The sequence below is a fragment of the Ailuropoda melanoleuca genome, chromosome 7, assembly GCF_002007445.2.
Source record: "Ailuropoda melanoleuca isolate Jingjing chromosome 7, ASM200744v2, whole genome shotgun sequence".
NCBI lineage: Eukaryota > Metazoa > Chordata > Mammalia > Carnivora > Ursidae > Ailuropoda > Ailuropoda melanoleuca.
This window is the reverse complement of record NC_048224.1, coordinates 84,074,268-84,091,201: the sequence shown is the minus strand read 5'-3', so window position 1 is coordinate 84,091,201 and position 16,934 is coordinate 84,074,268. Positions and strand designations below refer to the sequence as shown.

Here is a 16,934-nt window from a genome sequence, read left to right as displayed (position 1 = left end):
CAGGCTTTGCCCTACAGCCTGTCTACCACTTACTGTTTAAGCAACCCGAATGCGTGGTGTGGGGAAGGAAAAATTCTTCTTCTATCCTTCAACGTCTTCCAGCTGGACTGAGAATTAAATTTACATGAGACAGATTAACAGGAATAAGAGCCAAAGTTTTATTATGTGTGCACGGAGCCCCAACAATGAAATTGAGACCTAAAGAAATGACCAAGGCAGGAGTTTTTATACGTTTTAGACAAAGAGACAATAAATTTGTGAGGAATTGACTGGATAAAGAAAATGGATGTTTGGGAGCTTTAACAAGAAATTCTAAGCAGAATTTGGGCTGAGGTAGTAGATTAGTAATAATAATAAAGTAACGAGGTTTGTTTCCAATATAGCTCTCTCAGCTTTAAAGTTCCTATCTCTGGTGATAAGGATATCTTTTTACTTCTTAGTTCAGGGAGGGTCCCTTTCATATGGGAAATTGATTTTTGCTTTCAGGGGGACAAAGGACGGTCTGAGAGTCTGCACTGGCCGTTTCTTAATAGCTTTTATTTAAAATAATACGCCAAGTTGGCACATTTGGGGCAGCCTGCCCTTGCCCCTACAGTGGTAATAGCCTGGCCTGTGTTTAACTGCCATTAACCTCACAGGATTCTTGATACTGGGTAGCCCATTTCTTAGTACGATACTGAATTTTTAACTGTGTTGATGAGGAACAATGGCTCCTTCTGATTTTTTTTCTTTTAATAGAACTTCCTCATCTCAGAAACAGCCTTGATTTCAATCAACCTTTTTCTCAGTGAGGAAATTTCACAATAATGTCCTTCCTTCAAGTGGGATTTCTCTCACGAGCCCCCTCAACGACTGGCTTGCCAAACCCTGCTCAAGTAAGCCGGTTGGGTGGCACTGCTAGAAGTTAAATCATGTGGCATCGCAGTGACAATGTAAAACAGGACGTCCATTTTTAAATCTCCTCACCACACTGCATCATCAACAATGCTACCTCGGTAAGATAGGCCCTGGGCCAAGTGCTGTACCCTAAAAATAACATTTGTCTGTTGCAGCATAATGCTCAGCGAAGCACCTGATCTCAGTACACAGTCAAGTACACCAGAACAGGCATCAAGGGGACAATTGAACCATAGGGGTCCGCAAGGAAAGGAGCCATAAGGGCACCGAAGCTCAGGAATGCCGGGTCTGCCAGGAGAGGAGTCAGATACAGCTCCTTATGTGTTCAACCGTGTCCTCAAGGCAGAGTATTTCACACTGACTTCACACTGACTTATGATACCAAACACATAAGAACCGACAGCCTGGGCAAGTTCAGTCTACGGTTTTTAAAAGGTTGACTTAAAATGAAAAACCTCTCACAAGCTGAAAAAATGGTCCATGTCAGCTGAATCACACTTTATAAGAAAGCCATGACCAACCTGTTTAAACAGCTCCTCTGGCTAGTACTCTGCAGTATTCCGCCCAGAGTAAATGTCGGTTCGCAAACTGACTCCCAGACACAGAGGGCAAGGAGAGCCTGAAGAGAGGGGCAGGCCACTCCAGACTGGTAGGCAGCCGTCCCCATAAGCAAGAGAACTTACTTCCAAGGCTCATCTTGGGCAGCTGAGAGAAGAGATGTCCACACCCGCCCGCCAGGATCTTGCAAGTTTACCTAGAGGCCTGCGCTGGGTTCAGGCTGAGTATATGGTCAAGGCAGCATCCTTGAAAACGGCTGAGCTGTGGGAAGGGCCGGCGGGCGGGAGGTGCATTCCAAGCATGGGGAACAGGTGAGGAGCCTCTGATAGCCTGGCTCTAGGTCAGAGGTCAACCCGTGATCACGTGCTCCTGTGGACCTCCAGCAGAAGGGGAAAAGGTCGATAAAAAGACTCAGATCAATGCCTTCCCACTTCACAAGTTATGCCATGCCAGACACAAAGTAAATCATCACTCAAACCAATATTTCCATGTCTTCCTTATCAGCCCCCACTATCTTATACATCTGACATCAAATATTGTAACTTATTTGTCCTCTAGTGGAGTCTGAATCATCAGGAAGAGGGAAGTTCGGTTTGTCACAAATCAACAGTGAAAACTTGGATCGGCTAAATGACGGAAGGGGAAACCAGTGCTTCACCTGTCACCCCCTGTTATGGCCTTAGCACTTTCCTGCCTCCTACTCCAAGTAGAAGTTCAATAAAGAGTGTCCTTGAAAATGCTAGCTCCATAGACACCTAACAACATACAAGAGATCAGTATATGATAAAGATGGCACTCCAAAACTGGTGAGGGAATGGGTGATATAGCAAATAGTGTTTGGGAAACCAGCCAGCTATTTAGGGAGAATAAAAATCCACATTCGTAACTCAAGCTCAGAACTAACACCGAAATCAAGCCTTTCAAAGTATATCACGAAAACCAGAAACCATAAATATTGGTACATTTGATTATATTAAAAATTACATTTGTGAAGGATAAATCCTGCATGATTCCACTAACATGAGGCGTCTAAAATAGTCAAAGTCATAGAAACAGAGATTAGAATGGTGGTTGCCAGGGGCTGGGGGAGGGAAAAGGAGGAGTTGCTATCAATGGGTATGAAGTTTCGGTTCTGCAAGATGGGTAAGTTCTAGACGTCTGCCATACATCACCGTGCAGTGACAGTACTGTAAGCAACACTGTATGTGCACTTCCAAATGTGTTAGGAGGCTAAGTCTCATGGTAAGTGTTCTTACCATGATTTTTTTAAAGTATATATGATAAAATATGTAATATATAATAGACAAATGGCTTATCTCAAATATGCAAACAGTTCTTAAATATCAATAAGAATAAAGTCAATAGAAAAATAGAGAACATTGAAATGGAAGCTACACACACATGCTCCCGCACAAATGACTAGTAAACAGATGAAACCTGATCAGCATTAAACAGGAAAGACGTGTCTTCTGCCCGTTGGAATTAGCAATGCACTGTTGACAAAGGCGTGGAAAAACTGGTACACACTGTGAGAGGGAGACTAACCAGGACAGACTTGCTGCAAAGCAGTTCAGCGACTGCCATGAAAATGTGAAGTACAGTTATGCTTTGACACAGCTAATCCACTTAGAGGTTTTTATCCGAAGGAAAATTCATGCACCAGGGCATTTACCTCTTTTATTCAGAATGTTAAAAATGTAGGAAACAAATGTCAATAGTGGAAGACAATGGTACATACATTCTCTTGTGTGTGCAGTCATTAAAAATGTAGACCTATGTCGGACACGATGGAAAGATGCCTAAGGATAGCACAGTATCTAGACTTCGAGTCTACTTATGTAAAAGTATATTCATATATCTGTGCACATATGCTCATATGTAGAGAAGACTGGAAGAATATCTACCAAACTGTTAACAGTTGTTATCTCTGGGTTGTGGGGTTGCAAATGAGTCTTACTTGTCTTGGTACTTTCTGTTATCAATGAGGGTTTTGTTTTTACGAGTATGTATCATTTTCACTGAAACAAAGGTCTCTTTTTCTAGAATGAGGCTAGTTTCATCAAACATATGAAACAGAATAAAAAGATGATTTTCTGCTTTTCGAACTGACCAGTGGAATAATCCTGAACCATTCAAGGTTTGTCTCTGGTTTCCTTATTGTGAAATGTCCATCCCCCAAATTCTGGAACTGTCACCCTGAACTGCAGGATTGCAAGGTCTCAACTAGTCACCAGTCAACTCCTACCCAAGACATTGATGATGTTAGTGTGCAAATTACTAACATACAAACCAGACATGAAGCTCAGGCCTGGCCCTCTCCCTGCAAATCCCAATTTACTCAGCTGATTTTCTGTATTAGCACTGACTGGACTCCGGGACACACAGCAGTTTGTGTTTTCGTTGATTGATGGCAATTGCTTCACAAATTTACAAAAGCTGTAAGTACGGTCATACTGACCAGAAACTATTCAACGCTGAGCCTCTCAACACTAGCTGTTTGTTTACTCCTGCTTCCAATGTTTATGTTTACATCCTCACAACTGGATGTGATGGAGCTTTTCTCAGTCCTACTCAGAATGTAATCTGTGGACTGGTGCTGATCTGATCCACAAACAGTTCACAAATCTGCAAGAGATAAGCAGATATTTAAGAGTAAGCATTTAGAAACTTCTATAGCAATTTGAAGTTTTATGCTGTTGAATAAAAATAAAGAATTGGAGCTCATATTTTGTATGTTTTTTTTTAAAGTCATTTCTTGTGATTGTTTTGATTGTATTTTATAAAAGAATCAGTCTGTGACAGATTAGAAATTTTCAAATTTCTAATTTTTACAAAATGGCCCTTCACCTCAGTTTGAGAGAAGTTGGTTTTTATAACTAATATACAGTAGTATGGGTATGTTAGTATATTAAGTTTCCTAATGCTGCTATAACAAATTACCAACTTAGCAGCCTAGAGCAACCCAAATTTATTATCTCACAGTTCTGTGGATCAGAAGTCCAGATGGGCTTGTCCGATTTCTCTGCTCTGAGCCTCACAAAACCAAAACCAAGGTGTCAGCCGGCTATGCTGTGATAGGGAGGCTCTGGAAAGAAGCCACTTCCAAATGCATCCAATTGCTAGCAACATCCAGTTCCTTTGGCTGTAGGATTAACATCTCCATTTCCTTGCTGCCTGTCAGGTGAGGGCTGCCCTCAGTTAAAGGCCTCTCTGTGGTCCTTGCACATGGACTCCTACATCTCAGAAGCAGCAATACTATATTGAATTCTCCTCATGTTGGAATCTCTCAACTTCCCCTTTGGACACCTCTCTCTTGCCTCCCGTTGGAGAATGTTCTCTGCTTATAAGGATTCATGTGATTAGATTGGGCCTTGTTCTAACACTGATTATTTGTCCCTCCAAAATTCCTACACTGAAACCTGATGCCCAATGTTTGGGCCTTGTTCTAACACTGATTATTTGTCCCTCCAAAATTCCTACACTGAAACCTGATGCCCAATGTGAATAATATCAGGAGGTTGGGCCTTCGGGAGCTCAGATCAAGAGGGTGGAGCCCTCACGAATGGGATTAGTGCTCTTACAAGAGACCCCATAGAGCTCAGCTCCCTAGCTCCTTCTACCAGGTGAGGACACAGTGAGAAGGCATCGCCTATCAACCAGGAAGCAAGCTCTCACGAGACACCGAATCTGCCAGTGCCTTGAGATCTTAGACTTCCCAGCCTCCAGAACCATAAGAAATAAATTTCTGTGGCTTATAAACTGCCCCCCCCCCGTCTACAGCATTTTGCTATAGAAGCCCTAACGGACCAAAACAGGCCTATGCAGATAATCTAGGATAATCTCCCTATTTTAAGGTCCATGTAGCCTTAATCACATCTGCAAAGTCCCTTTGCCCTGTAATGTGACATATGCATAGTTTCCCGGGATTAGGTGTGGATTATCTGTGAAGGGGCCATTATTCTGCCTAACGGACAGGGTAGGGTGAAGTCCAGGAGTCCTCACACAGTTGCTTGTTCATGTAGGGAACCTAAGGCTTAAGCCAAAAGCATGGAAACAGGAATGATGGAATGATGAATGACAGAGGAGGTGCTGTGGAAGGCAAACCAAACTCCTTTGGGAAGTAACCAACCGGATCCTCCTAAGGTCAGCCCTTCCAGTTTCATGTCCCAGGACGGCTGCTTACAGACGAGGTTTGCTGCTGACTGCACAACTGGAGAGAGTATCAAGCGAAGGCAGGCAAGTGGGGGTGGCACGCACGGCGGGGCTCCCTCCCCACTAACTATGAAGAGGAGGCAATACACAGGAAAACAACAATGTACACCCAAGACTGAAAAAATGAAAAACTGGTTACTTGAGAAGAAACAAAAGTTGCTCATAGTCTTATCTCCTTGTGAGGTAAAGTCATGAATAACAAAGACGCTCAAATTTCCTCAAGTGGAAAAAGAAGCTGACAGAGCTAGATTTTTGAAAAAAACAAAGATCACCATAGCTTCAATCCTGAGAACATTCACACAGGGGGCAAAATCCTGACACTCAAGGACACTGTAGCTTTATCTCAAGTCCCTCTCTGTCGGCACAGCCCTCCCTCCTCCAGTCCTCTCTCCAGCTGTCACTTTGGACACCAACTTTTAAATAATTATCTTATCCCTTCACTTTCACCTCGTTTTAAATCATACTTTAGACAAAAACTGATTTACCAACCTTCTGCCTTTCCTCATTTTGTAGTGCAAATCTCTAAATCTTTTGATTTCTTACTACCACACAATAAATCACACAAATCTGAAAATTGATTTTTCCACAGGTCCTATCTCACCTCCTTACATTTCAACAGGACAAAAGAACATGACTGTAATTATAGCACACTTGTCCCCCAGTCTGCTAACATTTATGCCCATGATCTTAAAATTTCTTTAAATAGAATTCTTTGCCAGATAGAAACAACTCACCAAAATATTTAAAAAATATTAAAGGCTTCAGTGTCCTGTGGAGGTTGCTGGGGTTGCACAATATGCCTGCCTGCCTTCATTCCTTCTTCCTTTTTCCTTCTTCCCTCCCTCTCTTTCTGTTTTTGTTTTTACATGTTTTCCCCCTTAACGTGTGGTTTTCTAAAATCCCATCTGGTACAAAGTATGAATATCTATCAGGCTTGGTGTCCTGGGTTCTGCAAGCTGTTATCATAGTCAAAATTGGTTATTTTTCTATGCAGAAAGTGGAGTTGTTCAGATGGATTTACTCAATTGTAAGGGAGAGAATTCAAATGGTAAAGTAGGCCTTCCCCCCTCCCCACCTCCCCACAGCAAGCAGGCTGCAGGGACAGAAGTATCAAGCCTGTAAAAAGAATATTCAAGGGTGAATGGATGCAGTGGGAGGGTGTCTAAGCAGCTACCGGGTTGTTTCCACTCTCCATTCTCCACAGAACTCCCACTTCCTGCCCATGGCTACACCACCATCACTCGTATCAAGTTATGTCCTATTTCAATTTCACTAAATACTTTTTGGTCCTTATGTTTCTTGACTTCTTCAATGCATTTGACACCATTGATCACTCTAACCTTGAAACATTCTTTTCTTCCCTCCCTGGTAAATGTTCTTGTAGTTTTCCTGGACCCACCACTGAAGCCAAGGCACTCTCCTTCTCAGGGCTGCAAGCATCAGAAGTCTTCCCAGCTCCCAGATTCTCCCTACTACCTCAGTCTTATCAGTTACTAATTTCTGAGTTAACTCAGCATCCAGTTTGCTCTTTCAGCTTCCAAACATGAGTTGTGATGGTTTTAAAATATGTCAACAAGCTCTGGTACTTCTCCCTTCAAGAATGGAGCTGAGTTCCCATCTCCTGCGGCCTGGACTCAGTGACTCATGTCTAACAAACAGCGTGTCAGAAGTGACAATGAAATGAGAACACCAAAGGCAATGTTGCTTCTCCCTTGTTCTCTTGGATCACTGGCTCTGGGGGAAGCCAGCTGCCATGTCACAAGGATATTCAAGCAACCCTGCTGACAGGCCTACATGGGAGAAATTAAGGCCTTGGCCAACAGCCATGTGAGAGAGCCATCTTGGAAGTAGGTCCTCCAGCCCTAGTAAAAGCCTTCAAATGACTGTGGCACCAAACCCACCACTTACCTAAACTCCTTCCAAATTTCTGACCCACAGAAACTATGAGGTAATAAATGTTGTTTGAAAATCACCTAGTTGTAGGGTAATCTATTATGCAAGAATAGGTAACTGAAACACTAGTATTACCAATAGCCTGTATTATATCCTCCCCAAAATACCAAGCATTGTTTTAAATTCCTGACTAGACCCCAACTAATACAAAATGCCAATCTTTTCTGAGTTCGTCATTGGCTGGCAATTTTTGGAATTTTTTTTTTTAATTAAAAGCCAAAGGCTTGGAGACTTTTAATTATAACTTTATCATAATTTTCAATGGTTTAATGGCTCTAATTTAGTATGTTAATATATGAACAGGAAGAGCAGGCTGATAGTTAGATAATGATATATGTATAGTTGGTTTAAATATATATTTTATATATTCTCTCTATAGAATGTCTCTTCCTCTTTCCCCCTCTCCCTCCATCACCTGCTGTCCTTTATCTCTATCTGCCTCTCCCCACCAAATAATTCTAGTCAAGATGAGAAAGGAGCTAAGAAACAGATACACTGAAATTTAAAAACTTATCCAAACCTATACAGACAGTAAGCAGTGGAGCCAAGACTAAAACCAGACACACTGCTTTCAAATTCTGTGCTCATAATCACTATGCTATGTGACCTGTCATAGTATATGTATCAGATCATACGTTAAGAACATCAAAATAGGTAAAAGTTCTCATATTCACCAGTACAGTTACACAGCCTACCACTTGGCTGGTATTTCCTTCCATGGTATTAACACTGTTAATAGTTCAATTTCAACTGTTCTGAGTAGTGAACAAAAGATTAATACACACATACATATACACACCGAGGGACACAAAGGAAAACACGTTTTTTTAAAGAAGGTACCAGGAGGTACACACATAAACATCAGAATTCAAGGGAAATATCTGTAAGTAGCTCCATAATACGTAATGTCAGGCCCCAGCACATGATCTACAGATCAGTTCCCTGAAGATATTTAGTGCACTGAGGAACACATCGCCGTCTACTGTGTTTACTTAGAAAAGAAAAAAGAAAAAAAAATTAATCCGAGTCACATTGGGAGATTTTTATTAACTTAGATTGACATTGTTAATTTTGTCTGCCAAGTCCTTAGTGAATATACCTTTATTTGATACAAACCTACCAGTTCTTATCAATACCACAGGATCATGAAGACTTACAGTAATCAGTGTTTTATAATGATTAAAACAATGTTCAAATAACAAGTTACTTCGCTGACATACTTAAAAGAATATTCTGGGGAGTGTTTGAAAGCTCTGTTTATAAATAGTAATTGATATATTTATATAGGTATTTGGTGTTGAAGATAAACACTTCTTTTATAAAACATTGTTTTAATACAGTGCTCTACTAATGAGGCTAGTTATTAGATATAATATATTTCTAACACTAAAGAATAAAGCTTTATCTTCATATTTATTTTATTCATAGGACTCTTATCAATGAAGAGTGTTGAATCTAACAATAAACTGACATATTGAGAGTGACATTCTATAGAAGTGAGAAAGAAAGCTGCAACAGAAGTAACTGATCACTGCATTACACATTCTTTATACAAACAGCCCACTCCGAACAGGAGAATTAAATGCAGACCAAATGCTTTTAAAAGTTTTTGTGCCTAGCTGGCAATTACAATCTCCACACACTAAAGACAAAAGGGACAATAATAATACAGAAACAGTATTTTTAACGATTATAGCACATTTAACACCTTCAGCCATCCACTGGGTTCTCAGATCAGATTGGCAACTGAAATTTCACATCCACCTGGGCTTGCTTGGCTAAGGTCACTATTTCAGAGAGCTTTACAACCTGAAAGGAAAAAACAAAGCATCTTTGTCTCTTATGTCCACGAAACCATAAAATCAGAACTACCAGGAAATGTGAAATTAATGCACAATCTTTCTCACTTAAAACATCTGGGCTATTCTGACATTGTTAGAAATCACTTCACACTCTTACAAGTTTGCCACTCTTGAAGGATAGTCAAATCTGAGACTCTTCACAACTCATGCCTCAGTTCAGTACATTCTGATTTCATATATACACATACCTCTTTTTTATTGCCTAAATTTTATCTATTTTAAAGGCAGAAACAGTGATTGTGTTAGTTGGACACCAGAGAATGCAAAGTACATCTAATCAAAAGTCTGCTTAAATAACATGTAGACAATCCTAACTTGCAATATCAGGATAGGAGCTTGGGTCTAGGAGTTAGTATTTCACTTTTTGTCAAGCTGAATTCCAATAACATGTCTATAATCTGTCTGAGGATAGCCAGCTGGTACCATACGCAAGATTAAAATTAAACATGTCTAAACCAAACACAAATTCAGCTTCTCTCCTGCCCAGGAGAGTAGTTAAGAAAAGGTTTCGATAGGCCCCCTGGGTTCAAATCCCACTCTGATGTTTACGAAATGTGATCTTGATGAATAAGTTAATTTATTTAGCCTCTGTTTCTACAGCTATAAAAACAGAAATTATTTAATCAAATATAATGAGATAATGTACCTGAAGAAAAAAGCTTATCACTGCATGCACAATAAATAATTAAGTGGCAGCAGTTGCTACTATCATCATCATCACATTACTGGTTTTTTTTCTTAAGATTTTATTTATTTATTTTGAGAGAGAGAGAGACAGCCAGCGAGAGAGGGAACACAAGCAGGGGAAGTGGGAGAGGAAGAAGCAGGCTCCCAGAAGAGGAGGGAGCCCGATGCAGGGCTCGATCCCAGGACCCTGGGATCACTCCATGGGCCGAAGGCAGATGCTTAACAACTGAGCCACCCAGGCGACCCCATCACATTACTATTAATACTGTCATAACTTCCATAATCTCATAGTCAGTAGAAGAACACTGTAGTCACAATTTAAATCAACTGTTCACTTTTATCTTTCATGGTCTATTTGATCAAGATTTGATTGATTCTTCTACTTTTTTTCCATGTCCCCAAAGCTTTCTGAAACACTTTCGCTCTACCATTCCCTTGCTCAAAATCTTAACTTAAACTCAGGACTGAGGGCGGCCTGGGTGGCTCAGTGGGTTGAGCATCTGCCTTTGGCTCAGGTCATGATCCCGCATTGGGCTCCCTCACCCTCTGCTGCTTCCCCTGCTGCTCTCTATCAAATAAAAAAAATAAAATCTTTTAAAAAATAAAAGTAAAAATAATAAACTCAGGATTGAGCATAAATCTGTCACTAAAGTGCAGCTGATTTTTATTTACTAATAAGTACTTTCCCAAAGTATGTCCCAAAGAAGGACATAAGACCTTTATTATCTTTATGAAATGATATCACATTAACTCAGCAAATCTCAAAAGCCCACTGCTGATTAAACCATACAGCCCCAGAGTATTCCATGAAATGACTATAAACAACGTTTGGAAAGAATCAAAAGCTCTCATTTAAAAACACCTCTGTCTGCTGTGGAGTGTGCTCCAAGACAGATTAAGTAAAAGAAATGAGGTAAAATTTATGCTATCATCACACAATGTGAGAAAGTGGATATGTGTGTGTGTGTGTGTGTGTATACACATATACATACAAATGCACACACATACAATATCTGCTTATTACTTTAAAAAAAGGAAGGATGAACTAAAAACTTCTTTAAAAAACTGGTTATGTGTGGGGATGTGTGTGTATGTGTGTGTGTGTGTGTGTATACACATATACATACAAATGCACACACATATAATATCTGCTTATTACTTTAAAAAAAGGAAGGATGAACTAAAAACTTCTTTAAAAAACTGGTTATGTGTGGGGAAGGAAGAAACAGGAATAAGTATAAAAGCTAAATTCTCTGAATATACCTTGCTTTAGTTTTGACTCTGGAACCATGTAGTATTTATATAAAGCAAAAATTCCTTTAAAAATAAATAAATGAGGGGCTCCTGGGTGGTTAAGTAGGTTAAGTGTCTGACTTCAGCTCAAGTCCTGATCTCAGGGTCCTGAGACTGAGAGTCCCACATAGGGCTCCCCGCTCAGCGGGGAGTGTGCTTGTCCCTCTGCTGCCCCCCACTCGTGCTCTCTCTCTCAAATAAATAAAATCTTTAAAATAAATAAATAAATAAAACTAACTTAGATTCTAAAATGAATCAGCTAATATTGCCAATAACGAGCGTTTCTGCTAAATATTAGGAGCACCGAACCCCCCATATCACCCATCTTACACACTTTACAAATCTGTTCTTAGATTAATGCAGCCTGCTTACCATTTTAGCAGCTTCATCCAAGTCATCACAAGCAAGAATTTTAAGTCCGCTGTCTGTTATCAGTGCCTTAGCATCATCAACTCTTGTACCTGGAAATGATTTATGCAAATATAAAGATATTTTAAATATATGCACAAAATCATTTAAAATGCTGGTGACAATATGAAATTTCAACATAGGAGTACTGCCATCATTTAACATAAATGTCTCTAAAACCAAAGAAAATACTGTAAAAGTCTGGAGTTGCTTCATGAAATATCTTGCCCTACCATGTCAATGGTAACTCAGGCAAGTCAGAATTTAAGACAAAGCACAACAAATAAACAACATATTAAATTATACCAAGCAAAACTATAAACAATTTTGCCCCAATCTGAGAAATATTTTTTAAACCCACATTTGAAAAATTTCCTATTATATAACATTTTCATTTAAAAGATAAAGCTATTTGGAAACTGTATTTTAAATGAACTGAACTCCTTGGAATTATGAACTTTTAAACAATCAGAGTTCATGGAACAACAGCAAGATATCTTTTACACTCACCTTGTAACCGTACCACAATAGGGATTTTAATTTCCAAATCCTTTACTGCCATAACTATACCCTGTGCAATAACATCACACCGCATGATTCCTCCAAAAATGTTGACCAGAATAGCCAGTACCTGTGAATAAAACGGTTTTTGTAGATTAAAATTTAAAAGCAAGGAGTCTGTGTCCTTCCTTCTCAAGAAAATACTAGTGTCTGTGCCTTACGATACAAATTAATGTCATGGTGATATTTTCCGGCCAGACCATCACATTCTCTGCAGCTCTCATCACTGAAGTTTATGCAGTCCACCACCCACCAAACTTACTCTCAACTTGGGTGATTTCAACACCTAGCTCATAGTCTCTTCTCTCCCAGCCCATATGAACAAGATTCCTGATTCCATTTACTTGTTTTCTACTAAACATAGCCATTCACCAACATGACTGCCCCAGATCATGACATAAGATAACACCACATGCAGATCTCCAATTTAATGTCACTACCTATCATTCCTTCTTCATTTATCCCCATCAACTCAACCAAATTCTCACACAAAGCAGAACCTCAAAATCACTCAGTTTCTCCTAAATACCTACATCTACCTACACTTCACATTCAAACCTCAAAGCCTGTTTGGATCAGCATTCTTACATCATCAATGATAGTCTGAATCACTGTTCTATCATTTCCCCCCCAAAAAAATCTTTTCTATTTTTTAAAAAGAGTCTTAGTTCATTCACCTACACCAGAGCTTCCAACTAGTAAAATACAAATGGGTTACAGACATACCAAGATATTGTTCCCTTCTACCCAGATGGCAGCTAGGAAGGTTCTGGGACAGCTAGCATCTCTGGGCCAGTGGCCTCTGACTACAAGCAACCTTCTCCATCTACCTTCTATACCCCATTGAAATATCATTCTTGGTGAATGATAGGACATTAAAAAGGTTGAAACACACTGACCTATACTATGCATTCCTTATCTTTACCAATATTATTTCTAGACCCTTAAGAAATGAAGAAATAGACTAGAAATCACAGTGACCTTGGCATGTACCCTCTTCTCTTCCACCCTCCCACCTCATTCTGGATAGCTTCAATACGTACCACAGGCATCATCAAACACTCTAGCCTTAAAGTTACTGGATCTCTACCATGACACTTTTACCTTCAGTTTTATCAACTAATGATCACCAGGGCTAAATCCTTGACTTGACCAAATGCATGTTTCCAGGAATATCAAGCATATAAATCCCACTCTCTGCTCAACCTCCTCTCCTTTTGCCTCTCACCTCCAACTCCATCAAATCCAGTCTTTTTCTCTTAAAAGCTTCTAGTCTCTCAACCGTGTTCTAATCTCCTAGACTCTATGCTCTCAGCAAATCTGGCTTTCTTCACTACAGAGCCTGGAACCTGTGGCTCAGCAATTCAATGACACTGTCACTGCATACTTAATTCCCCCATGCCCATTCCTCTCAAGACCAGTCTGCCTCTGCCATCCCTAAAAATAATGCACATCTTGGATGATTCCAGCCAATCGGTTTACTCATGCCAACTTCAAGGAAAACCTATAAAGTTACCACAACAACCCTGAAACATTAGCATAACCTAAATGGCAGTAAAATAATGACTCTTCATTAATAATCCTTTCTTTAGTGGTCTGCCTCGTACTTCTCACTTTCTTCAAGCCTCCTGTCCCACTTCAAGCTCTCCAATTTTTAGATGTTATCTTCCGAGTTAACCTCCTCTCTAAAGCTAATCTCACCACCTCATTAATGTGTTTTATCTCCTCCAGGTCTTCACTCAGTTAGCTAAACTCACTTTCTTCTTCTTCCTCAAATCTCCTCTCTCTCCAGCTAGAAACAGCTCATATTCTTGGTCTTCTAAACAAACAAGCAAGCAAACACACACTAAACAGCTCTCCTCAACCCCACCTCCATTCACCTGCTAACACTATGTCCTTCTGCACCCTGGGGGCGCCTAGGTGGTTCAGTCAGTAAAGCCTCTGACTTCCACTCAGGTCATGATCTCAGGGTCCTGGAATGGAAGCCCTGCAGGGCGGGCTCCACACTCGGCAGGGGGTCTGCTTCTCCCTCTCCCTCGGTTCATGCTCTCCCTCTCTCTCTCAAATAAATAAATAAAATCAAAAGAAAGAAGAAAAAAGAGAAGAGAAAAGAGAGAAAAGAAAGAAGAGAGAAGAAAAAAAAAAAGAAAAGAAAAAAAAGATAAAACAAGACCCTAAAAGGGTAATCTCTCCTGGAAGTCTCTACTCCCTCAATTCCCAATCACAATTCAACCCATTACAACCTGGTCTCTGCCCCCTTCTCCCCTATTGTGCTTGTTAGGGTTCCCAATCACTAATTCAGTCCTTACGTTACTTGATCACTCCTACAGATGGACACTGCTGCCTATCCCTTACTTCTCAAAACTCTCCACCTGGGCCTTGCTGTCATCGCTCTCCCCTGATCTGCAACTGTACGTTTGTTCTCTCTCTTTTACTGGGTCTTCCTTCTCTATTCAATCCTTCAGCTCTGGGAGTGGTGGGGGGTTCCCATTCTTCGTTTCCACATCTCACTCACATGGGTCATCTTACCAACTCCTGTAACACTTCAACTTTTCTCAAAGTACCGAGGACTCTCTTAATGTCTGCATCCAACCATATAGTATCCTTATAATCACCTGCTAGATACAGTCACCACAATCCACGCTTAACACATTCAGTCAGAAATACCTATTTCTCTACTTTGCCTGACTACACCAAAGGTATCGTTACCCCATGATTCTTCCCAAACAAAAGTCCTAATGTTAACCTAACCAACCCTTCTCCATGGCCTCCCAACAAAAAAGGGAAAATATGAATTTAATGCTTCTACCTCAGAAATGCCTCTAAATTAGGTTTCTTTGCTTCATTCTTACCGACACTACCTTTGTCAGGGACCTCTTCACATTTTTGCACAAGCAGGTATAACAACCAAATTATCCCTTCTGCCAGCGCCTCCCTCCCCTCCATTTCATCCTCTACTAGCAGAGTTACCTTCTTTTAAAAAAAAAAATGTAAATAATAAACAAACAAAAGGGTACGGGACATATTTGTATACAACCCTGTGTATGGCCTAGGGTAAGGGAGTTAAAATCCAAATTCCCTAACTACAGATACAGAGATCTTTACAATGTGGTCTCAATTTGCCAATATTAATCATTCATTCCAATAATGCTGTATTCTTACACATAAGCATCTTACCATTCCATAAACATAGTGGTCTCTCTATATCTTTGTATATTTTCTTCCTCTTGCCTAACTCATTCAATTTCTCAAGACAGCTCAAGGAATCATTCATTCAGGGAAGGCCTCCGATTTTCCTACTAGTTACCAGCTCTGACTTCTGTTCCTCCACAGCACTACATTCGGTTTATCACCCCAGTCAGACTATAAATGCCTTGACCTAAGTTACCATGTATTCCCAAATCCAAGTACAGTGTTCAACACAAAGAGACATAATAAGTATACAACTACTTCAGTGCTATCCACATTGTCTTCCTGGATTCCTGGCCTGTTTCCAACTCCAATGCTCTTCCTGTCAGTCCACAACACTGGAATTCTTCATATGCTTTTCTCCTTTATGAACAGGAGAAATCTTGGCAAGATTCAGAGAGATTAAAAGGCATCTTAGAACATGGAAAAGAAGAGTTGGCTGAAACTGAGATTATAAAAGATTCACCTGATTCCCCAGAACCTCCAAACAAAAAGCCCCTTATTGAGATGGATGAAACTCCACCAGCAGAAAAATCAAAAGGGCCAGTGTCCTTATTATCCCCGTGGAGTAACAGAATCAATACTGCCAATTCCAGAAAACATCAGGAGTTTGCTAGACATTTGAACTCTGTTAATAACAGAGCTGAATTGTATCAACATCTTAAAAGAGGAAAATGGAATGGAGAAAACAGAATATGGCAAAGCCAGCCAGTAGTGAAGAATGACTTGAGAACTAAAATTTACTATATTGCATACTTACTTTGGGCAGAATTTGATATAAGTATTTTTACAGCAAGATTGTATAGTTATGTTGCCTGGATTGGTTTTTACATTTTTAAAATACTTCAACTAACTTTATCTTTTTTGTACTAATTGTAAAATTGGCACACATATCAAAAAATATACATTTGAAATTTGTCCTCCCAAATCACACAAATTTATCTTATGTTTAAAAGGATATTCCCTCTGGAAATGTTTTTTAAAAAATTCTTAGGTTTCTCTTTGCCAAATAAAACAATTAAAATTTCTGGAAGAAAAAAAAAAGCCTAAAGCCATACTTAGAAAAATAATTAGAATTCTAGTTCACCTCAGGAAGTATTCAACAGTTAAATAATTACATAATACTCTGCTTTTAGAGTTTATGCCAAAAGAAGCTACAGAAATATAGTTCCAATAAGATTTGTTTATTTTTTGAATAGTTAATAAACAAGGAAAATAAAGCACTTTTATTTCTAATTTCAGTTCAATGCTTTCTGTAAAACTAAATATGGCAAATAATTCTAGAGGCTCAAAGAGTGGTAAAATAGATTTTTA

General features: G+C 39.7%; 1 protein-coding gene across 1 annotated transcript in view; it reads right to left on the bottom strand.

The window, feature by feature from the left end:
- Positions 1–8,641: 8,641 nt before the first annotated feature.
- Positions 8,642–16,934, bottom strand: part of SUCLA2 (succinate-CoA ligase ADP-forming subunit beta) — a 42,292-nt gene continuing 33,999 nt past the window's right edge. The window contains exons 9-11 of the mRNA XM_002919114.4: positions 12,381–12,501; positions 11,835–11,923; positions 8,642–9,429 (exon numbers count right to left, since the gene is read on the bottom strand). Of these exons, the coding sequence (XP_002919160.2) occupies positions 9,355–9,429; positions 11,835–11,923; positions 12,381–12,501 (285 nt within the window). The 3' untranslated portion in view covers positions 8,642–9,354. The remainder of the gene's footprint in view (positions 9,430–11,834; positions 11,924–12,380; positions 12,502–16,934) is intronic.